Below are 23,534 nucleotides of genomic sequence, written 5' to 3'. Positions count from 1 at the left end.
TTGAAACATCTGTACACTGCGCGCTTCCCCCTTAGTTCCCACCGCAGACCTGGGGAAACAAGCTCATTGCATAGTAGCTGTGGGTACTAAACCATAGTGTCTTATATATATGTGTGCAGAATATAGGCGTACTGTTTGTATAGCATCATTTGTGCCCAACAGCCAAATTTCTGATGTATTTGCGCCAGTGAATGACGTGCCCTGGTTGGTTTGCTCAGTAAGCGGTCCTCCCCTGCCCAAAAAAACTCAGGTATGTAGACTGTAGGGCTGTAGGATGCATTCCCACAGCACTCCATATGCATTGTAAAATGCTACCAAACTGCTCCGCTGTGTTTCTGTTGCTGGACAGATTGAGAGATCAAGATGTCACATCTGAGGAGAACTTCTTGCTTATTTGGTCCATAGCTTTTGGCATAATTTGCAATGCTCTGAACCATTTTATATGGAGCTTCATGTAGTAGCCAAAATGTTACCAAAGCCCTGGGCTGGGCAGGAGGATTTTTCCTGTTGTGATGTGGCAGGTGGGATCTCACCTCTAGCCCCATGTGGCATTTGGAGGTAGAGACGAATGGTCAGAGCTAGCACTGCCAGCAAATGGAGCGCAGAGGCACCGTGGCACTGCTCCAGGACCAACGGAATCCAAAGAGCTGCGAGGTCTGAGTGTCCTTTTGGCACAAGGGCTTGAGTGCTCCCGACCCACAGGTGTGCCCCGAGGCACCCATTACAGCTGTGGGATGCGTGTCTGACACGGCGGGAGCGCTTGTGTGTGCAGGGATACATATGCTGCAGGCATGGAGGAGCACACGTTGGTGCTGGGAGCAGTGGGATCCTGGAGTGCAGGCAGGCCTGCAGTGCAAATGCACATCCCAGGCCAAACCCCGCTATTGTCACGGTCCTGTGTTCAGTGATGCCAGGCGGAGGCCCCAGCCCCTGGTGACCCTGTGGCAAGGGCCTCGTGCTTTCAGGGAGTGTGGAGAGGCTAATCAGTTCTATAGACTGTTCCAACAAGCCCTTCTCGGGCAACCTAGGTTCACTGTCATGCTACTGGGGTCAGGGTGCATCTCTGTCAAACTGCATTTGCTGCAGGGCTGCATTAGCTTTTCCCTTGCTTCTCCTTTGTGTGGAGGAGCCGGAGGATGCGTTCATTTTTTGTTAGTTCTGCTGGCAGTTCATTTGCCTGGAACAAAAAACCTTCAGGTTAGCAAAAATGAATGAGTATCTCCAAACCACAGTTGAAAAGCGTTAAGCTCTACAGAAGATGGTTACTGGCACTGTAATGATGTGCTTATTCCAGTGTTGTCTCCACCGCTATTGGAGATATCTTAAGAAGTCTCCTTGCCACACAAAGTGCAAGTCTCACTTGAGTCTTCAAAATAATCCTAGCACAGGATTTAAGTCGTCAGCTTATTTTATGCTGACTGTCCAGGCTACATGGTATCCCCTGGGCTCCCTATGCTTCTGCCACAGAAGTGACAGAGAGCATAGCTGCTGATTTTTTGGGGCAAATGAGGCAGGTTTTTAAGTACCAAAGTCCATAAAAATCCAAGGAAAGACTTTAATGAAATAGTCAGTGCTATTCTGTAAGATTGGCAATAGAACATCAGAGTTTGGTTTTCTGTATTTATTTAATATAGTTTTTTGTAACGTAAGCTATATATAATGAAGCTACTTCTGAAAGTCAGTAATTTTGTCCTGCAAATGTACTGTTACATCAAACTGCAAGTTAGAAAAAAAAAAAAATATCAGTAGGAGAGGTTACAGACACAGACTTTCTGATACTGCACACCCTCCTGCTGCAAATCACCATCAGTAGTAGAAAAATCCTGCACGTTGTTTGGACGATAGTAGCAAAACAAAATGCCCATTAATGTTAACCACAGTACACGAGGCGTTAACTCTGCTGCCATCAAGTGGAATAATACAGAGACAACAGGCACAGATTTTAGATGACCAAAACATTTAGAAGGTATGTACCTGCTGTATCACAAACTTGCATTCACCCAGTCAGGAACCAGAAGTAAGTACCAGTCCGCCCAATCACGGTTTAACAAGCGCAGCTATATATCAAATACCAGCAGCAAATAGCTCATAAACACAACTCAGAGGAAGACATTTTCATGGAAAATGTTTCATTTTCAAACGTGTAATGTTAAAACACTTCATGGAATAAAACCAAGACACGTTTTCTGCAGAAAAGTTGCTGCTGAATGTGAAACTACTACCATAAACTAACAGATTTACAGTAAGATATGGGAAAAAACATGCAATTTTGGATTTTTTTTTTTTGTAGTATCAACAATATGCTGAATTCTAACCAAATTTTCTTATCAAAGGCAACCAGATAGATGTTTCTCTTGCTGCATAAATATTCTACTTATACATCTGTATGGGGATATGAATATAACTTATGACTTACCAAAAAAGTCACAAATCACTGTTTCTCTAAAATGTAACCTAGCTAGTCCCTGAGTATTTATAGTTAACAGTTTAATCTGTGGTGCTGAGGTGAGTGAGTACATGGTGTGGCTATTCTCAGACTAATGCAACTTCACGATAGCTGGCATCACCAGTGGCACTGCCTAGCACCCTTACAGGTGCTTGCATACAGGAACAAATGGACCAAACTGGTGCTTCAGGAGAGGCTCAAGAGGCAACCATGTCCCAACACAGGAATGTGGGTTGCCACTGCCTCCACCGCTCGGTTTTCCCCACCTGCTCCTCTCCCCGGCTGGCATGCCAGGATGTACCTTGTTCCTCAGACATGGGTCCGCTCCTGCTTCGAGGAGCAGCGCCACTGTCCTCACGTTGCCGCCCAGGACAGCCGCGTGGAGAGCAGAGGTCCCGTTCTAGAAAATACCAATGGAGATGATTATACCATGCGTGGGAAGAAATCAAAAGGCAACAAAACACAAATGTTTGCAAAGAACAAACCTATGAACAAGAAAGAAGCAGCACAGAAGACATTAGGTCATCAAAGGCATAGGGTCTGATTTAGGCAGGGTGCTGGCAGGCTAGTGAACTTGGAAGGTGGTGATTTTAAATGCTTTAATAAAAGTGAGAGTCATGTTCACCTTACCACAGCAGTATTTCCTTTTAAAAATTACCCTTGTCAATAGATTAGAGGTGAAATGAACACAGAACTTGCTTCTGCCTGGCAAAATCAGCCATTAGCCAGTGAAACAGAAGCACCACCAGTAATGGAAAGCATCTGTGCACTTTATCTTCTTTCTCTGATGATTAATGGTCTCAGTGTCAGACAGCTGAATAGTGGGGTTTTTTTTATGGCTGGACTTCTGTTTGTGGCTGCAAACAGACTGTTCCAATGAGCATGGAAGCTATTTCATACTTGTAATTAACAACTGAGTTAATGCCACCTGGCTTTTCAAGAACATCAGAATTGCGAATTAGTTGCATGCACTATCAAAGTACGTGATTTATAGGCACATAAAATTAGATTATCTATTAAAAAACAACTTCCAAATATCTGTTATTTTTCAAGTTACTTCTTGCATTCAGAGGAAAACAAAATCAAGTAGAGAATCTGCTCATGACAGATCTCTTAGGATACTGTTTTGCTGACTAAATGCAGTAAAGGGCAGGGTATAACAGTGCTAAAAACTGCACTATTGAGAATGATCCATTCACAGTAGAAGTAAAATCAGATGATGAAAAGCAGGAGAATTACTTCTGTGTCACAATGTGTTTCCTTGTTCCAAAAATCTGATTCACAATTTCTTTTGGAAAGATTAATCTGTGTCATTAAAGGCTAAATAAGATAATTTCGTTTTTCTCTTGACTTTTTTTGGGCTCAAGCTCCTTACCATCTTCCACTGGCAGAGTCATAAACATCAGGTCTTCCATCATACCCTTTGCCTTCTTGAGTTTCTGCCTAAAAATCTGTTGTTTCACTACTAACCTTCAGCAGGCCAAGCGTGGGAGAGAATTTCAGCAACTCTTCTATCACGTTGTTGTACCCTTTAATGGCAGCCTTCAGTAAAGCAGTCGAACCATCCTTCAAAAGAGAGAGGAAGGTCAGTTTAGTTGCTACCAATGCTTTACCCTCATTGCCCTTGGCTGGAGGGAAATATCAGCTCTCCCACACACTTCCAAGAGGAGTAGCAGGAGGCTGTCCTCTGCTCATCGTCTTTGAATAAGCACCTCCACAGCATATGCTGCTGGTTTTAGGGCATCTGGAGGGTTGTTCCTCTGGCAGGTGCAAACTTCAGGGTAAAACGAACGAGTGACACCATATTATATATATATATATATGTATAATCTTTGTCTTTCATTTATATGGACACTGCCATTCCCTTATTCCAGGAGGTCCCTCCAGGAAGCTGTCCTAGACACAAAGGGAAAACGGGAGGCTGTGGTGGGACTTTATAGCCTGGCAAACAGGACAGACCCTGGGGACACTGGGCCCTCATTCAGGCAGACTTGCAGCCTCAAAAAAAGGTAGGAGGCATTAGGCTGCAGACAGAGCATAGGAAGAAGTGCCACTCACATCCCGTGCAGCATCTCGCTCAGCTCCCCGGAGCAGCATTACTCGCACCACCTCACTGTGGCCCATCTGCGATGCAATCCACAAGGGAGCTGTCCCATCCTGCGTACAAAACAAGGCTGCTAATGGTTTCACTTTGAGATCCTGTGCTCCCTGGTATTTTTGGCCCATGTCTGCCTACTGGAGGGAACAGACTTCAACTCCTCAATTAACTCCTGCGTCGCAGTCAGATATAGGCAGAGTTGTTTCCAAAAGCACGTGGGAGCTCGGTGTATCAGGTCAGAACTGCCCCGTTGTGGAGTAGAGCCACCTTTAGCTGCAGAGCTGACCTGGAACACACGTAGCTGTGTTAACACTCGAAGCCCTCTTTGGCTTAGCTGTTATGCCTGAAACGCACGGGGCAATTTGAAATGTGCAAGCCAAGGGTATCCTGTGTAGTCTGAACTCTAGGTGGCTAGATGTGATACGGGCAGAAGATGCAGGCAAATCTCAACATGAATGGGTGAATTCTGCAGCTGGGTCTCTGAACATATGGAGTGCAAGTAGTCCACAGAAGCTAGGGAGCAATGCAAGATGATCACCAACTTTCAGTGTTTAGTTACATTATGCACCGTAAAGGAATCTGATAAAAATGTCCTGCCTTACAGTGATGGTATTTCACAAATTTTGTCTTCAAGGATTTCTCTAGAAATCAAGGCAATTAGCAAGGAGCCCAGCGTGAAACAATCTGGTTTGGAAAAATTGTCCTATGCAACCATTATTTGAGCAGAAAACCCCAGAAAACAAAACATGCATTCAGAATAAGCTAAACTTGGTGATAGATTTCTATCCCAATGCAAAGGTGAGTTGAAGCACTGGTAGTATTTCTTGCTGCAACTAGAACTTAATTTCATGGGTTTTCCTCCTTTTGCTTCTAAAAGGTCTGACTCTCCAGACTACAAGAGGACTCCAGCGGTTATGTGGTGCCAAATTGATTCTCGTGGGCCTTTGACAAAAGGCTTTGCCTGTATGGACTTTAACATAACAGCAAGGTGCCTGCCTCTGCCTTCAGCGCTTGCCAGGTCCCCTCGCCACCCTCGGCAGCCAGAAGACTTGGCAGGAAAAACAGAAGACAAAAGATACTGGGGCTTTGCGAAGACTTGGCAGGAAAAAGGAAGACAAAAGATACTGGGGCTTCCAAAAGAGCCTTAATGAGAAGTTTCAGAAGAAAACATCCTTTTTCTTTAAGTAAGATATTTCCACCTTGATCAAAGTAGCTATGTCTCTCCTCAGTGCCAACTGAAGATTCATATGACTTGTTCTTGCAATCCAAAAAACACACTGTTGAACCAGTTCTCTGCTTTCTATGGGCTAGTGACTTAATCCTTTGGAAGAAACAGAAAAGTTATTTCTTCCTTTGACACAATATTCTGGGCTTCCCTTTTCCTAATCTGAGAAAGAGCAAAGGCACATCCTGAGATCTTCAGGGTCCTCAAATGGTGAGGAACAGGAACTTTGTCCACTCTTGTATCATTTCTCTATAAATTAACTCACTGAAATTAGTGCCTGACCTCACTCTAGTATGTATCCTGTTAATGCAATGAGTGTTTTTTGTAATTCAGAAATAACAAAGGCCCTCTTGTATACAGCCTATGTCATGTTAGTGTGATGGCAAAAGCTGTCTCTCTCCAATTTATAGTGTTTTCCCTACTAATAAGCTGATACTTCATGTTTTTCCTAATGCCCACCACCACCACCATCCCCCCCTCCCCACCAGAGGGCTCTAGGAAATAGCAATAGGGATGCTGAAAAAGCCTATAAAGCTGGGGAAGTAGCTGAGAGCTGCCTACACAATTTAAGCTGCATTAAGATCCAGTACTGTGCAAATCTATGCTTCTGTTTACACAAGAAATGTGTGCATGAGCACAGCAGGGGGAACATAGCACCTTTCTTTCACTCAAAGTGAAGTTTTATAAGAACAACTCAATATTTTCAGGTATAAGTGAAAAGGAGCAAGAGGAAATATAAGTATTGGGTAACATCACTGTTACCATTAACTGTCCTTAATAGTATTGCTGTTAGATGTCATCGGTTATGGGCTAGAGGCAAAAAAGCCACTGTGAGAAAATTACTGTCTTGGAGGACTTAGTCTGAGGAGAAAAAAGATGATGAAGTTGATGGTGGACTCACATTGACTGTTGTCAGCTTCTCTCTCTTAAGCAAACAGCATGTAACAGGCAGGTTTATGCCAACATGTATAATATGTGAATGGAGTAGATATTTCTGTCCATTTTTATGTGGGTGTATGGTGCAAAAGAGATATTATATTGTACTGAAAGGCCACATGAGAATTCCTGTATACACAGATATTAGGGATTGAAGATGAGTCCAGAAGAAAGTGAAAACAGGGAAGGAAGCAGTTCAGAAACAACTATACTATTCTTGTCCCTCTGCCCACCCAACAGTGGACGGTAGACCACTACATTCCTAGAACAGTGTTAAATATGTTTTTAATATGTTTTTAATCTGTGCTTATTTCCATATGGATTGCAAACTAATAGATAGAATTTATATGTCATTATGTCCAGCAGTTCCAAACATACTCTGAAATTTCTGATGCTCTTTCACTCACTCGTTAACTAAAGATTAACGCTTTGAAGCTTTCAATCTCAGTGTTTGCTGGTGGCTTGGAGTTTTAGAAAGGGCCAGATTAAGGTGGGAGGTGAGATACTCCTTGGATTCCTAGTAAGGACTTCCAGACACAGAGAGCTCCTACTCTTAGGCTACTTGGCATCATCTCCACTGTTCTGCCCATCAGTCCACTTGTATCACTGCACTAGCTGAATTCTTGCTAATAAGAAATTGCTTGCTTATTGTCTGAAGTCTGTTCTCCATATAGGCTTACTGGCTTACATATATGTGTAATTTCATAACATATGTTAAGAAAACCAGATTAGTTTTCAGAGTATTTTGAATCTGTTTAGCCAGTCAGGCTAAAGCCTGCTGGGACACAGGCTGCCAACAGAGAGCGTAAAATTCATTGGCAAATAATCTTCTTGCTTTGTTTTTGAGTTAGAGAAGCAAAGAAACGCCTCCCGCACCAGGCTTCAGACACTGCCCCCAGCTCTGTCTAGACAAAAAGATGACAAAAGAATTCCTGCCTGGCTTCACAGTGTCAGAAAGAACAGAAAGCAGCTAAAACCCAAGAGAAATGACATTGCCAGGGAAGAAACTTGCCAGGAAGCTTCACTGTTCAGTCTTGTGAGAGCTGAGCTTAAGGGCCAGCACTATCTGTGATGCTCTGCGGAGTCAGGAGCACCCCGGTGGGACCGGGAGATGGGGCATGAAACTGCAGGGAAACTGGTACCCACTGGAGCTGCAGAAGGAGACATACAGGGCAGATGTACACACTCAGGCAGATGAATTAAGGCCCCAGATGCACAAGGTAGAGAGGAAAACCTGGGTACCATGAGGAAGGAGAAGCACGAACTCACACGTGGCACTCTGCAGCCTTGTATTTGATGTTATGTTGCTTAGAAAATCTGCCTACAGCAGTGAGAGCAGTGTGGTTTGTCACTGACAGTAAGAGTCATCTGGCATCGAACCTGCCCCGTGCAGAGCTGCATTCCTCATGACCAACATGCCACCTTCGAACAAAGTACAAATTTGTTCTCTAGTAAGACAGAGACTGAAGTCCATCCAACCATTACTTTACTAATTAAACAGTAAAAATGTTGCATTTGTTAAGGAAATGTTTCAGGTTACAGTGGGCCCAAATACAAATGCCACGGACTTATCCAGGCATAATCTTAGCAGGGATTGGTGGTACCCTGAAGCAAAGTAAGCCCATACTGCCGGGGGTGAAACAGAGCCAGGAGGAACATTCACAGAGTCAAGTCTTTGCCTCAACTAAGATTTAAAAATGCTTCATGAAACGTTGTGTTGTAGAAATTGGATTAGAGAGCTAAGAAAATATTGTCAGTAAGAATTAGCTGGTGCATTATAATTACAGATAGCAGAATGCAGTTTTTATGGCAAAGTGGTTCAGCTAAATCTAAGGCTCCCTAACTTTATTTTGACTGACTCAAAAAGGCATTAATGCGGCATACCTTGGTCTATCCTTCTACACTGATCTTTCAGACTGTGTTAATTAACAGCTTTTAATATTTCTTAATCTTGATCTTGGGAGACAGTCTTGGGGGGCAACTTAGGAGCAGCTAAATCAGTCCAGGGAGTAGCTGCCAGCACAGCTCTGATGCTGGAGAGGTGGGGGAAGAAGCAGCAGGAAAATTACTTTAGTTTGGGCACATAAAATACTAATCCATTTACTTACACTACAGGAGCAGCAAGGAGTCTACACAGACCTACAGATGCAGCAGAAGTCATATAGATCAATCTCTGCTGCCAGGCTACGTTTTGTCAGGCTTTTGGTGAAGATGAAAGGAAATACTGCAGATACCTGGTGAAGCTTGTCACATGCCATGTTGTCCACTGTTATTAGAGTTTTCACATTAATTTGCTCTTGTCTGCTGATTTTTCACTTGTTGCAGTCAGTGATCACAGCCACCTGGCAGACATACATGACTGATTGCAAGGACAAGACCATATCCCATCAATTTAAAATGTGTAGTGAAGACCGAGCACAGACACCTTGCCTGCAGGGTTTCAGCAGACCACAGGGGAAGCTCTCTCAAAGCAGGGAAAGATTCCTGTGAAGGCCTGTCTCTAATCAGACATTTCTACGTGCTGGGAGTAAAGCTAGCTGTGCAACTCCCACATCTGACTATTCAAAGCAGCATCTAAATGTGCTGTTTAAGCACTGATTTTAGAGTCAAAACCCAGCTATACAATTAAGGAACCCTGTTTTGGAAACCAAGAATGCTTTTATATATGTCTCTGTATGCTTACATTTCCCATAGTTTACTACCTTGGAAGTCTCTTGCACCCTTACTTAATGCCAGCATACCGAGTTGCAAGGTGGATCGAGCCCTTAGCCCCTTAGCAGGAACCTCTGAACCAGCCACAAATAATAGAATCATAGAATCATAGAATGGTTTGGGTTGGAAGGGACCTTAAAGACCATCCAGTTCCAACCCCCCTGCCATGGGCAGGGACACCTTCCACTAGACCAGGTTGCTCAAAGCCTCGTCCAGCCTGGCCTTGAACACTTCCAGGGATGGGGCATCCACAGCTTCTCTGGGAAACCTGTTCCAGTGCCCCACCACCCTCTCTGTGAAGAATTTCTTCCTGATATCTAATCTAAACCTCCCCACTTTCAATTTAAACCCATTCCCCCTTGTCCTGTCACTACAGACCCTTGTAAAAAGTCCCCCCCAGCTTCCTTGTAGCCCCTTCAGGTACTGGAAGGGGCTATAAGGTCTCCCCGGAGCCTTCTCTTCTCCAGGCTGAACAAGCCCAACTCTCTCAGCCTGTCCCCGTAGCAGAGCTGCTCCAGCCCTCTGAGCATCTTTGTGGCCTCCTCTGGACTTGCTCCCACTGGTCTATATCCTTCTGATGTTGTGGGTTCCACAGCTGGATGCAGTAGTCCAGGTGGAGTCTCACAGTCTAACTCATACATATAATTTAATGATCAAACAGCAGCCCCACTGCTCACAGAGGAGTTAATTCCATACTTAGAGTTGCCAGTGGTCATATCTGTTTGCAGGACCAGTCCTGCTAGAGTCATAAACTGAAAATGGGGGCAGCAAGGCTTTCCGCATGTATCAAGAACTTCCAGAGATGAAGGCAACACTCATGCTTGAGCTTCAGAGTGCACAGGTATGACACAAACTAGAACTAAAGAAAGGAAAAGTAAAAGCTTTTGTCAAAGATCAGCTTTGACACTGAAGCCAGATACCGAAGGCCTGATGATTTTGATATATCCAGTTTAGTACTGTCTCCCACTAGACTTCCCAGATTTTCAAAAGCTTTTCCTAGGATTTCTAAAGGAACAGAGGTATGTGGTAGACTGTATACACCATCACAAGTGACTTGGTACAAGACGTGCAGATCAGTAGCTGCAGGAGGTAGTGCAAGGCCCTTGCACCAACATTATATACAGCTAGAGGGTTTTATTTTGATTTAGTTTGGTCCCTGACCCAAACGTGCATGTGTTTCAAACCTGTTCAAAGGATCAGTCAGCAGTTTGATCTGGTTTAGGGTGTAAGCAAAAGTGGTGCAGACCTAGAACAGAGCTTCCAGTTTCACTTCTTCCAGAAGCAACCTAGTTTGCATGCAAGCAGAAATGACTGGGGTACTCGCTTCAAAACCACATTGGCAATCTGGACTAAAACACAAATGCAGGCACAACCACAATCTGCCTTCCAATGAAACACCTCCAAGGGAGCATGATGCCCAGGAAACATTCCAGTGTTAATTTTCCATAACTGTAAAAAATCAGACCCCAGTTCTGCCCTGAAGTGTTGAGCTTACCTGCCGTGGCTGGTTAACCTTAGCTCCTGAAGAAAGCAGCAATCGGATGACATCCAGATAGCCTCCTTGTGCCGCCAGGAAAATTGTAGAAGCTCCATCCTAAGAACAAATACATCCAGTTTATGCTGTATTGAAATTATGCCATTTTCCCCCCACAAAACCAAGCCAAACTGAATCAAGTTCTTGTTCTTAAGCTATTATGCAGTGTAGCAGCAGATATACAGCCATGCTCAAGGAACAATTACCAAAATCCATAGTTTGTAACCAAGTATGGAAACATTTTCATTCATTATGCACAAGTACTGGCTCCCCTCATACATCAAATGGAGCATTAAGTCCTAGGTCTCGAACACTAAGAGTCTAGTTCGTTGACTCAGTCATCAGCATAACTAGAAATTCATTCCTGAATAGCAATATAGGTTCCTTTAGCTTTTATATGTTCATGCAGAAATGTTCTGCCACATAAACACAAGGTGAAAATGAGTTCAAGTACTTTGCAATTCTGGAGACCCCAGCCCTAAAGTCTGTCCTTGAGGCTGAAGTAAGTGCTGTGACATACTAACTTGAAACCCCAGCAACCACCATGCCATTGCTCTGGCACATCTTCTACAAGAGACCCGTAATAAAATAACATGAAAGTAGCACATGCAAGACAGAGTATCTCCTAGGCCTATCAGAAACCAGCATTTTCCTGAAAAAAAAACCCCAAACTTCTGAGAGATCAAATTGAGAACAAATATGGGATTTTATTTTTCCTTGACATGTCTTTCATGTGCAGATGTTCTCAGAATTTGACTTCACAGAAAATTCTTCCTTAGGAAAAATGCTTAAAAGTCATATTTCATTAAGTTTTTTGATGAAAAAATTTCAAACAGCATTATAATCCATCCAACTGACTAGATGTGGAAATCTGCACTGAGGGTGGGACAGGTGTTTACCCATCCTATATCCACAGCACTCAGCACAGAGCGTGCTAGGGCAAGTTCTCCCAGGAGATGAGACTCTCTTAGTTAAACAGAGACACAAATGAACCCCTTCACTGCAGCTCAGATGTGCAAGTATACATTTCATGCCAACTCATACGTATATTTATCACAGAATACAGGGCGTTTTAGTGGAACCCTGTTGTTGACTGTGCTGGCATATCAGTCTGTGCGGACAGAATGCTGTTGTCTGCCGAGAGATACTGCTTAGCTACTCTTCTTCCTGAAAAACTCAACACGGGCTTAGTGAAGCTTGAGCTGAATATAGTGCCTCAGGGACCGAATCTAGAATGTTTGACCTTGATTTCAAGACAAATGTCCTGGTAAACAAGAGAAATGTCTGCTGGCACTACGAATGCACACCCCTGGGCACTCTGAGGGGCTGTTTTCTCTGGTTGCTATGGGAGTACACGAAATAGGGTGATGGTATCAGGTCCTTTGCAGGCCTCCTCCAGAGACAGGTATAGTGAGAACACTACCATTTAGAAAGTAAACAAGGTTGTGTAATATTAAGAGAGCTCTTTATTGTAGCATCAATCAAGATAGAGAACTTTATCTTCCCTATCACTCAACCACTTTTAAAATTATTAGGGTTTTGTACATGATTTGAACTGAGGATCTAATGAGAAAGCTGTTTTGAAGCTATAATGTATTTCTGCAAGAAATGCTGTTTAGTTAGGGTATTCTCTTGTCTTCTCTACCCTCACATGAGTCAATTTAAGATTACAACATCTCTATCTCGATGGTTTGGGGAGGACTACCAAAATGCATGCTTGAAATCCCTCTCAGTTGGCTGCCTGCCAGAGGAACTGCCAGCCAGACACCACTTTGCGAATGCAGCTTGGCGATGTCCCATGGAAGCAGCCAGGCTAACGCTTGTTTTCAAGAGATTGTGTTCTTATTTCATTAAGCAGCTGTTTTTGACCGGCTTTGTCCTATGGCTGTGAGCAATAAAAATACGTCTCTAAATCCAATTGCAAATATTGCTCATTTCCAGGAGAGATTACAAGGTGGTTATTTTACTGCCTTCACTTCTAGGTACGTCAAGCAGGTGTGGCAGCATGGCTATTTTTAAACCGAGTGGTAACCCCTGGGATTACCATGCAGAGGTATGAATCACTGCCCTTGGACTAGGAAGGAAATCTCTATTTGCACAGCAGCGAGGGAGGGACACCCTTCTTCATAAATGTGGGTTAAGGGAAGCACAGAGGTGGGGACCCCCTGTGCAACCAGTGCACAGCCTCTAGCATGCTGGTGGGAGCTAAGCATGACAGCATCCTGCCGATCCAAATCCCATGGAAATGCCTGAAAAAAAATAGTGTATTCCTGGGTAACGACTTCCTTTTTGTCAGTCCTGAGTGCCCTAAGAGTGATGGGAAGTGAAGGGAAAGTCGGCTGCTTCGTTCTGTTGAAAGCTGAAAAGCTTAACTTATTTGTGTCTCTGTTGTAGTAAATTAAATCCAGTGCTTCATCGGTTCGATCCAGCTTTCTGAAAAGTCAACTAAACAATGTCAGTTCAGCCATTTTAACCATTTGTTGCCCAACTGACAAGCTAGAGATGCACAAATACCAAATAACATAATTTTAACTGCTATTAAAAATATATATTTTAAAGATACTGAAAGATTTTAGCTTTTACTACTCTTTCTGGCAGAAAACTAATGAACTGATTCTCTAGTACCTCAGGGGCTTTAAAGCTATTCACTCTTCTGTTTTCAATGCAAATCATGATAGAATACAACATGATCTTTTCTTTAAGGCTAATGGATAGCACAAATCTGATCCAGATTTGGTACATATCCTTCATACTGATAACAAACCAAAAGGCTGCCAAATAATCTTTCCTGATTATGTGCTATTTCTCCCAGGATCATGAAAAGCAGACAGTTAACAGAATTCACATTTTAGAAGAGTAGAGTACTATAAAACTGCAATATTTGGCAAATGCTTCTCTGCTAGAGCCAGAGTATCCACTGTTGTCCAACCAACAGCACATTTGTTCCATCACCAGTGTTGTCAATATTAACAGTGTCAAGTCACTCACATAAAGTTGATCGTGAATGTTGGCACCGTGCTTCAACAGAGTTTCCACTACTTTTGTGTGCCCGTACTGACAAGCAGCTAGAAGAGCAGTACCTCCGTCCTGCAAAAAAAGCGAAGAGTGGGTGCAGTCAGGTGAGAGGGCACATGCTGGATTGAATATCACCATAAAACATAAGCAAATTTTAAGGCTCTTCACAATTTGGCTCACAGCCTTCTGCAGTGTGGAGCTACTGAATCTTTCATAATTTCAGTACCAAGTCTTGCTCCATAAATCTTTAAGCTTGGCTTTGTTACTATAAACATTTTTCTCCTGAGGTTTTTTTTAGCGAGGGACAAAAACCAAGAAAATTCTGCTTTTTGTTTCTCGTCTTCTGTCTTCCTCCTAGAAGTTTTGATCCCTTCACAGCTCCAAGCTCCTCCACAGTTCTTCCCTTTACAACCAAATCCCTCACCCCTGCCAAGCTCTTCCACCCACTGAAGGACAGCACACCTTCCCCGTGCTCCAAAGCCTACTGGTCATCTACCCTTCTCTGGCCGGAACTTCAAGCCCTGTCGTGTCCTGCCTCTCCTCTGTTGATTGCTGCCCTAAGAAGAGTAGGGAGGATGCATCTGAAAGCACCACAGAAGTGTGCATCAGACCAACCGCATGACTATCAGCAGACGCCCCATTACTTCTGCTGAAGGAGTGATCCCTGCAGGTTGGAGCAATCCCAGGCAGTTATAGTTGCTGCACACCACCACTAAAGGGAGACCTAGGAACATATATCAAATGCTCCTTGTAGAGCTGCTCCCTTGGGAGCCATCTGAGAAGGGAAACAGCTCAGTGTTGCTGCCAAATGACTCTGAGGCAGCTGGAATGACTAAGGTACTGAATGTGGGTCTTGCCATCTTGTTAAATGCACTGTGCCCCTCTTAAAAAATCACCCTTATTTCTGACACTGAGAGGGAGAGGAAGTTCTTATCTTCTGTCTGGGATGGCACCATGCCATCATGCAAGGATGACGCACGCCCCAGGTCATCCACACCAGCGGACTTCTCTCTCCTTCTCTGCCTTCTCCCTGTCTCAAACCCCTCCTACACAAGATAAGCTATCTAAAGTATTTCAGATAAATGGTTTCTAGAGCTGTTATTAATGTGGGCAAGAGTTTGTGTTTTCCCTCAGACTTGTTTTCTGAAACAGCTCCAAAGTTTTGTCTGAAAATTTCCACCCAGACATCCACAAGAGAAGTTACAGCCCGAATGGCCAAATGGATATTTTATGATGGGAAACGCCAATCATCAAATTTATTAATCTGTGGTGTTATTTCATGCCTAAAACAACCACATGAAAACTCGAGCTCTGACATGACTGAACTAACCACAGGCACTATTCAGATTCACAGATTCGTATTGTTTTGAGCTGCTCTCAAAAACTCATATTCACCCTTCCTCCCTATGACACTGCGAAGCAAACAACAATTGAGTGCCAGCAAAGTCACGGATGTGAAGCTGTTATGTGACAATCTAAAAATTGCATATTAATTCTAAATTATTTGAGTAAATATAGTGTGTAATCAAGCCAGTGGAATTAAGTTATTCTATAGCTGCAATGAGTCATTAGACTTCCCTGTCAAATTAATCTACCCTACTTCAATAGGAACTGCTGGAACAGAACACAAAAACAACCAGAATGGTTCCTGAATTAAAAAAACCTTATACGTGCTGAAAAGACAATGGCAAAAGCTAGTATCTTCGTGAAACCTATTTCCTGTCTCCAACCAGCTGACACTCATTTTGTTCGAGTAGTGAGTTACCAGATCAAAGGGCTACAAGGAAAAACCAGTTTTCCCTGAGGGAAATGGAACGAGAAAGGTTAGTGAGTTAAGAGAGAAACTGTGCTATCCAAATTGGAGGTGTGCTACAGAGAGGCAGGGAAGGTTGAGCTATAGGAAGCTTAAAAATATTGAGGTTCCCCATGTGGAGGGTAAATAGACATGCTCAGTTATCTGCATATGGGAACAGTTTGTTTATTGCTTTACGGTCTCTTTTTTGTTTTCCAAAATTCTTGTGTTCTCAACAAACTCCTGTTATTTTAAGAGGATTGTTTGGTTATTAACATACTTTCTGGAGGGAAACAGATGACAGGTCCCAGACAAAAAGCAGGCCAGCAAAGCTAACCGCAGTTAGCAAAGCAGAGCTGGTGTCCAACACTTGGTGTACAACTGTGTGATCCCACCATGGGAGATGGCACAGCTTGAGCTTTAAGAAGGGAGACACTTCTCACAGGATATGTCTACATGTCTCAGAATGGGGATTCTGACCAAGTGTTTGGTTGAATCCAGTGAACTGTTTTATACATGCATTTTTTGAAAGAGTAACACATTTCCAAAATATACCATTTAGATCTTCCTGACTAGAGTGACCAAGTTTCCTAGATCACCCTGATCAGATTCCAGGGATCAGAAAAAAAGCATTGGGTGGTCCCCAGTTCCAGCTGTTCACCCTGAATCAAATACTTACTGGATCAGAAAGAATTGGATAACAACTCCTTGGCTCAAAGATTTGGTCCCTGACCAGGAGAACAACTGGGCTCCAAGACCTGCTCTACTGCGTGTCTCCTATGAAGCTGAACACATTCAACAGAAGAGACTGGGATTCATTTGCACGCACTGTGTGGGGGTACCGCTGTGATAAACAGGGATATGTCTTGGATTAAGAAGGGGAAGTGGGGGCCAGGAATCTTCTCCACTGACCATGCAGTAAGACAGCACTCAGTTTATTCAAGGAATCGTCAAACAGCGTGAAGGTCCATGGTTTTTTAGGAGGAGAAAAACTCAGCCCCCTCACACCTCTATTGAGCTTCCATCTTGCTTTCTCTTACACTTTCCTCCAGCAAGCCCTAGCTGGAGACGCCGCTGTTTTACAGGCCCTAAGGAAGGCAGATGAATTATGGGGGGGAAAAAAAAAGGTAAATACAAGATTTTAACATCCCTTTCAGCCATGTGATTCCCTCTTTCCTTTTTGGCTTCAGCTGACTCAAGTAAAAAGCTGAATCTTTGGTACTGGCAAGCCGGCTTGGGAAGCCTGAGCAGCGCAGCGAGCAGGAGCAGGGACACGTGAGCACCCACAGAGGCACCTCTGGGGCACTTGGCATTCTGCTGATGCAGCTGAGGGAAGGCACATCGCCTTGGGTTGGTTTCTTGCTCATATCCTGTTTTCCTGACACATGTAGCTTCTATTAATCCTTCACTGCAACCCCTTCCAGCTCAGACCTGAGCTAGTTCTCTCAGCTACCGCTGCAATTCTGCCTCTGAAAGCATTTTTCTTATCCCCACGCAGTCTGCCCTCCCTACTGGCTGCACATATGGCAGCCGCCAACCTCCCATAAAAGCATGTTCCAAGCAGCACACGATAAGCACTGGTGTAGGCTTCCATCTCTGTCTGCTTACCTCTTCCTTCACCTCATCATTGCCTGAAAGTGGCCTAGAATTACGTGGTGTTTTATCATCTCTGAAATATGCTTAAAAGGGAGGAGAGCTGATCTTTTGCAACCACTGCCTGCTGACAAATAGCCCCTGACACACTGTTCGGCCTGCGGTATTGCTCGGAAAACTTGCCACCATGAAAACCCTTCCAAGAACCCACATGGTTATAACATGTCTCAGAGTAAGAAAGTACCTTGGTCTCTCCTCCCAAGTGACAAGCGATAGGACAAGAAGAAACAGCCTCAAGTTGCACCAGGAAAGGTTTAGGTTGGATACTATGAAAATATTCTTCACCAAAAGGGTTGTCAGGCACTGGAATGGGCTGCCCAGGGTGGTGGTTGAGTCACCATCCTGGAGGTATTTAAAAGATGTGTGGATGAGGTGCTTAGGGACATGGTTTAGTGATGGGCTTGGCAGTGCCAGTTTAACAGTTGGACTTGATGACCTTAAAGGTCTTTCCCAACCTAAGAGATTTTATGATTCTATGAGTCTATGAATTTATGCTGCATACTTCTAAGGATCACAGACTGGAACAACAGAGAATAATATTATTGAATAATATGTATTTTATAATAAATATATATTAGCCTTCAGTAGTACTATTTATTCTCTTTGCAACAGCAGAAATTATTGATGATTACTTTATTACACTATTATAGAACATTTTGCTTTGCCTGCCATAGTGAATATCAACTCTAATGATGCAAAAGGTAAAAATAATTAAACACCTATATTAACATAGTTCTCCAGCAATCTTGAATATGATTAACAAATGCAGTAATTACAATTTACAGAGGTACCTGAAAAAGGTGTTGGACTTTGAATTTCCTTGATTTAAAGTCTCTGTTTCCTAGGGTATGCTCAATTTGTTTTCTTATTTCAATTCCACATCTTCATTTATAATAGAAAGTTCTTTGTAAATGGATTAATTTTCCAGTGCCCTTTAAAATAGCCAGGGTCAGCCATATCTTTTCCAGCGCTGCTCCCAGCTGAGTGTCTTAATTGGAAAATGCCTTATCTTTAACCTGAAAAGGCATAGTTTGTCAACTATATTGTTTCTGGGTTTTGGGGGTAGGGTGGGGTAGCCTATTATCTTAGTCGTCTGTTAAAAGAACGATGATCTGATGGAGTAATTTCAAGCTACAAAACCCACAGTATTAAATCAGAAAAATGAACTGATACAAACCCACACTAGAAGGCAAATGTAAGATGCATACTGTCAAACGTTCTCGATGGTCCCTCCTGCTTAGGTACACGCTGCTGCACAAAGTACGAGTTGGTCTCCCGTCTGGCCTCAGTCTAAAAATTTAGTGCATTACTGGAAGTTCTAAGCATTTGGTTTCCTGTGTCTAGATCCTCATTTCACAAGAGCTGCAGTCCCCGGGCAAGGCATGAGTGAAAGAATGAACATGGCAGTTTCCAGGATATATTGCAGCATTAATGGTGACTCTAGCAAAGCCCTCATACTACTATTCAGAGTGAGCAGATCCGTTCAACAAAGAGGGCATGGACATTATACCTAACCCCAACTTTTTAAACCAGTGCCACTTTAATCCTGAACACATTAATTTTAACTCAGCTATCCTTTGTTCAGCATTTAAGACCCTTTCCAGGCACTACAGCTGGTGCCACACTGTCAGTGCTGAAGAGATGGCTACACCTCTTGAAGAGGTGATGAAAAGCAGGGGGTGCTGGGACAGGCGCATTTGATGCTGCTGGAAAATAGCCTCACATACACGACATGCACCAGGTTGTCATGTTATGGGAGTTGGTGTTGTCTTATGACCAGCTTGACTGGAAGTGGCAGAGAACTGTGGCCTGAAGAAGAAGAGTAACCTGCAGCTTAGAAGATACTTATGACTGGCACATCGGCCAAGTCAGGTCTGAATTCAGAAGAAGAATCAGGCAGGAATATGGGATCCAGGAGCAAAGTTTCAAGGAGAGCAACAGTAAAGCCCAAACCCGCATTTGTGCAAAGATGGAAGCCATTAGGAGCAGCTGAATGAAGGAATATTTTCTTATAATTTAGGCCTTTGCTCCCTTTTATCTGCCCTGATGACTCACATCAATATATTTTGCATACTTCATAAAATATCATGAAGGATCAGACAATTTCAAGCCTGCTGTTCACCTTCTGGGCCAAGACTTGGCCTCCTCACAAACTTCTAGTTCACAGGCTGTGAAAAGGTTTGGTGAAAATGTAACTGTCCCTCTAGACAGAATAAGGTCCTCAGCCTCTGTCTTCCTGCCTTACCAAGATTCCTGCATTCACCGCTTTCCCTCCCTCTGCAAAAACACTGCCCAGTTGCACGCTGAGCCGCAGTGAGTAGCCTGGGACACATTTGCTCCTTCAGCAAAACTCCTCTGTGGCCTTTTTACAGGCCAGATGACTAGAAGGACGATGTAAGCTCACTTGGCCACTTGTATACATCTGAATGCAAGAGAAGGCGATTCTTCTGAAACTTGCTACCCTTCACCTATACCCTGAAGTAAAAGACTGAAAAGCAATCCTTATTTTAATGTGCAGCTAATCCCAGACACTCTGTCCCACATGACATTACCCAGCACTTTAAAATCCAGCTGTTTATTGAACACTCCAACCTCCTATCTTGCCAATTTCCACAGCTGCACTCCATGTTGTGTTAAACAGCCACAATTTCATCCGTGTTTCTAAATTTACTGATTGCTGCTGTGGTCAGAGAGTTGCTTACCACAAGCATGGCTCCCTGGGGTACTAGAATCCTACTGCGTGGGCATGTGTGGACTCTGGCCACAAAACCCCAGGATTTTCAGTCCCTGGAGCATAAGGATTTGAGTGTATGAACTTCCATCACTTTCCTTAATATTTAAAACCACTATTTCCAGGGACTCTGGAATGCAGGTATGGGTTGAAGGAATCATTCGAACCACAGACTGCAACTTCTCGAAAAAACTGGTTACTGTGGGGTAAAAGAAGTATTCCTTCTTCTTCAAACACATTGTTATGGATCCCAGAGTAAGTGATTGGCAAGTGTTCTCCCCAGATTATGGGAATGATACGAAATGCAGCCAGCATGTCAAGGGCAAGAATGAAAGCAGAGGTGCTAGTACTGCCTTGGGCAAAGAAACTGTGTTGATGTACTGCTGTCACTGATGAACGGCTGTCCTTAATGCTGTTTGACTATGAGGTGTGATGAACCAGACCCGGCCTCTGCCATTTGTGCTTTTGGCTATTGCAAGAAGATTTCGAAAAAGTACCTGCCTGAACAAAGAAGTAGAAGCTCTGAGGTGCATTTCTTCAGCTTGTCACAGATGGGTAAATGGGAATTCAGGGAGGACTGAAGTATTATACTCCTACATATCCTATGGTGGTATGCAGAGACTTCCTAATGGACATGAAATTTCACTCTGTGTGAATGAAGTACATATAGACCTAAAATGAGATCCTACCTGACATGTACAAAAAGACCCTTTGTTCTTGTATGGGAGGATGGCTTAAGAGGAAAGACTGATATCACTATCAAGGGTCTAATCTTTGATCAACTTGTGCTATTGTCTAGGTAGGAAATAGTCTCAAGTTAATATTTTCACAATATGTTGCATTACTCATATTACTCAGAAAATGTGCAAGTGAGGAAATCATCTTCCTGCTGCCATGTCACGTTTCATGTGAACAGGGAGAAATAGCCTTGACTGGCAGAATGTATCAGCATGCAAAAATAGACCCATGATCTTACTTTATTCTTAAATTCAGTAGAGGCTCCAAATTCAAAGAGAAACTTCACTACATCATTGTGGCCTTGCTGTGCCGCAAAGAACAGAGAAGTTGCACCTGACTGTAAGGAAAAGAAGGATTAAAAACCAAAAAATCAAAACAAACATATAACACACTTGACTGAAGTATATACATTTCAAATTAAAAAGTTTTGAGCACAATCAGTTGAATATCAGCTGAAAAGGCATTATGATTTTGAGAACTCCAGAGGACACCAGGTGTCTTACGTCAGTTTTCTTCCCATTGCACTGAGAAACATGTCCAGCATCATACATTTGTGTAAAATCCAAGTTTCACCAGAGGCTTCTGCACAGAGTTTCTAATATAGACCTCTTAGGATTCACGCACTTCTAGCCAGTCACCAGACAGGGAAAGCAAGTTTTGCACAACAGTGGAACAGCCAATTTAAAACCAACCCCTATTCTACCTGCTGCTACAACCTGAGACCAATAGGAACATGCTTTCCTGACTTTGGGCTCCCTCATCCCATGTAGAAAGTGCAGGGAAGGGGAGATACACATGAAATTCACTCCCATGCCCAAAGCCTTTACATGGCCCGTTGAGACCATTTCAGAGCCCCCTCTCCCAGCCACATTTATGGGGGTCTCACTTCCCCAAGTTTCACAACAACTTCAGAGTACAAGAACACTGGTTTGAGTATGTGGATTTGGTTGCAGAAGAGTGCCGTTGGTCTGTAGCGCTTAAACTTCATCTGTTTCACTGTTTCTCTGCAATTTGGAGGATTTCAGTGTTTGTATTGGCTTGCTGAAACAGTATGTCCTGAGCGATACTCAAGAACAGCTTCATAAAACTGTTTTCAATTTATCCTTTCGCTGCTGCTTTTCAAGCAATGTTTACTTAAGGGAAGGGACATGTTTAAATACGTAGTTTTTTGGAACAGGACCCCACTGAAAGACACTGACAGACATGGTTAGAGCAAGTTTAGGCCAGTAAGCGAAAAGACATTTATATCATCACACATGGCATTCACTCAGTTAACTTGCACATGTCAGCATGAGATTATTGCTCGAGTTCCAGGTAACCAAGGCAAGTGAGAAACATTTGCTTGTATTGTTACAGTGATGAGCATACTCCTGTCCTGCACTGCCTGCCACCGTCCCATGTTACTGCATGCCCTCCTTAAACTGCTCTTCTCCCTGGATCAGTACAGCTGTCGTTGTCCCTGAGCAATTCTGCTCTCTGTGTAGCCAGCACACAGAGCAGGGCAGCTCAGGTAGTCCTTACAGTCATTTGTGCAGAGTATGAGCGGAAGGCACTTTCCCAAAACCAGCCACTGTCATTGTCCCATTCACAAGCAAGCATGTCACGAGGCAAGAGATGCCTTGAATGCAAAGCAGAGATGCAGGGCAGGGTACGAGTGATTAAGTTGTGTGATTGTGAGAGTTGACTTGGCTCAGACTAAGAGGCAGAAACTCCAAAGCATACCCAGTCAAAATAACCCTGGGGCTAGCAATGGCATCCACTCTGTTTTCATGATCAGACTCTGCAAATCAAAAGGTAAAGGACATACCATTTATCCCATCCAGAGAGCTGTAAATTACTGTATTTGTCAGTGACATGGATGGTGGGATTGAGTGCATCCTCAGCAAGTTTGCTGACGACACCAAGCTGTGTGGTGCGGTCGACACGCTGGAGGGAAGGGATGCCATCCAGAGGGACCTTGACAGGCTGGAGAGGTGGGCCACTGCCAACCTCATGGAGTTTAACAAGGCCAAGTGCAAGGTCCTGCACCTGGGTTGGGGAAATCCCAAGCACAAGTACAGGCTCGGTGGAGAGTGGATCGAGAGCAGCCCTGAGGAGAAGGACTTGGGGGTACTAGTAGATGAAATGCTGAACATGAGCCGGCAGTGTGCGCTGGCACCCCAGAAAGCCAACCGTATCCTGGGCTGTATCCAGAGAAGTGTGGCCAGCAGGTCGAGGGAGGGGATTCTCCCCCCTCTCGTGAGACCCCACCTGGAGTTCTGTGTCCAGCTGGGGAGCCCTCAACATAAGAAGGACACAGACCACTTGGCGTGAGTCCAGAGAAGGGCCATGAGGATGATCTGGGGCCTGAGCACCTCTGCTATGGGGACAGGCTGAGAGAGTTGGGCTTGTTCAGCCTGGAGAAGAGAAGGCTCTGGGGAGACCTTATAGCACCTTCCAGTACCTGAAGAGGTTGACAAGAAAGCTTGGGGAGTGGACTTTTTACAAGGGTCTGTAGTGACAGGACAAGGGGTAATGGGTTTAAACTGAAACAGGGTAGGTTTACACTGGGTATCAGGAAGAAGTTCTTCCTGGAGAGGGTGATGAGGCACTGGAACAGGTTGCCCAGAGAAGCTGTGGATGCCCCATCCCTGGAAGTGTTCAAGGCCAGGCTG

At 43.8% G+C, this 23,534-nt stretch overlaps 1 protein-coding gene across 1 annotated transcript in view; it reads right to left on the bottom strand.

Moving 5' to 3' along the window:
- Window positions 1-1,093: 1,093 nt before the first annotated feature.
- Window positions 1,094-23,534, bottom strand: part of ANKRD29 (ankyrin repeat domain 29) — a 30,280-nt gene continuing 7,839 nt past the window's right edge. Inside the window, exons 4-10 of the mRNA XM_010147412.1 lie at window positions 21,119-21,217; window positions 13,940-14,038; window positions 10,913-11,011; window positions 4,505-4,603; window positions 3,917-4,012; window positions 2,748-2,846; window positions 1,094-1,177 (exon numbers count right to left, since the gene is read on the bottom strand). Coding sequence (XP_010145714.1) covers window positions 1,094-1,177; window positions 2,748-2,846; window positions 3,917-4,012; window positions 4,505-4,603; window positions 10,913-11,011; window positions 13,940-14,038; window positions 21,119-21,217 — 675 coding nt within the window. The remainder of the gene's footprint in view (window positions 1,178-2,747; window positions 2,847-3,916; window positions 4,013-4,504; window positions 4,604-10,912; window positions 11,012-13,939; window positions 14,039-21,118; window positions 21,218-23,534) is intronic.

The sequence above is a fragment of the Eurypyga helias genome, unplaced genomic scaffold (assembly GCF_000690775.1).
Source record: "Eurypyga helias isolate BGI_N326 unplaced genomic scaffold, ASM69077v1 scaffold31822, whole genome shotgun sequence".
Lineage (NCBI taxonomy): Eukaryota > Metazoa > Chordata > Aves > Eurypygiformes > Eurypygidae > Eurypyga > Eurypyga helias.
Note: the sequence above shows the minus strand (reverse complement) of the source record. Positions and strands in the feature narration are given on the sequence as shown.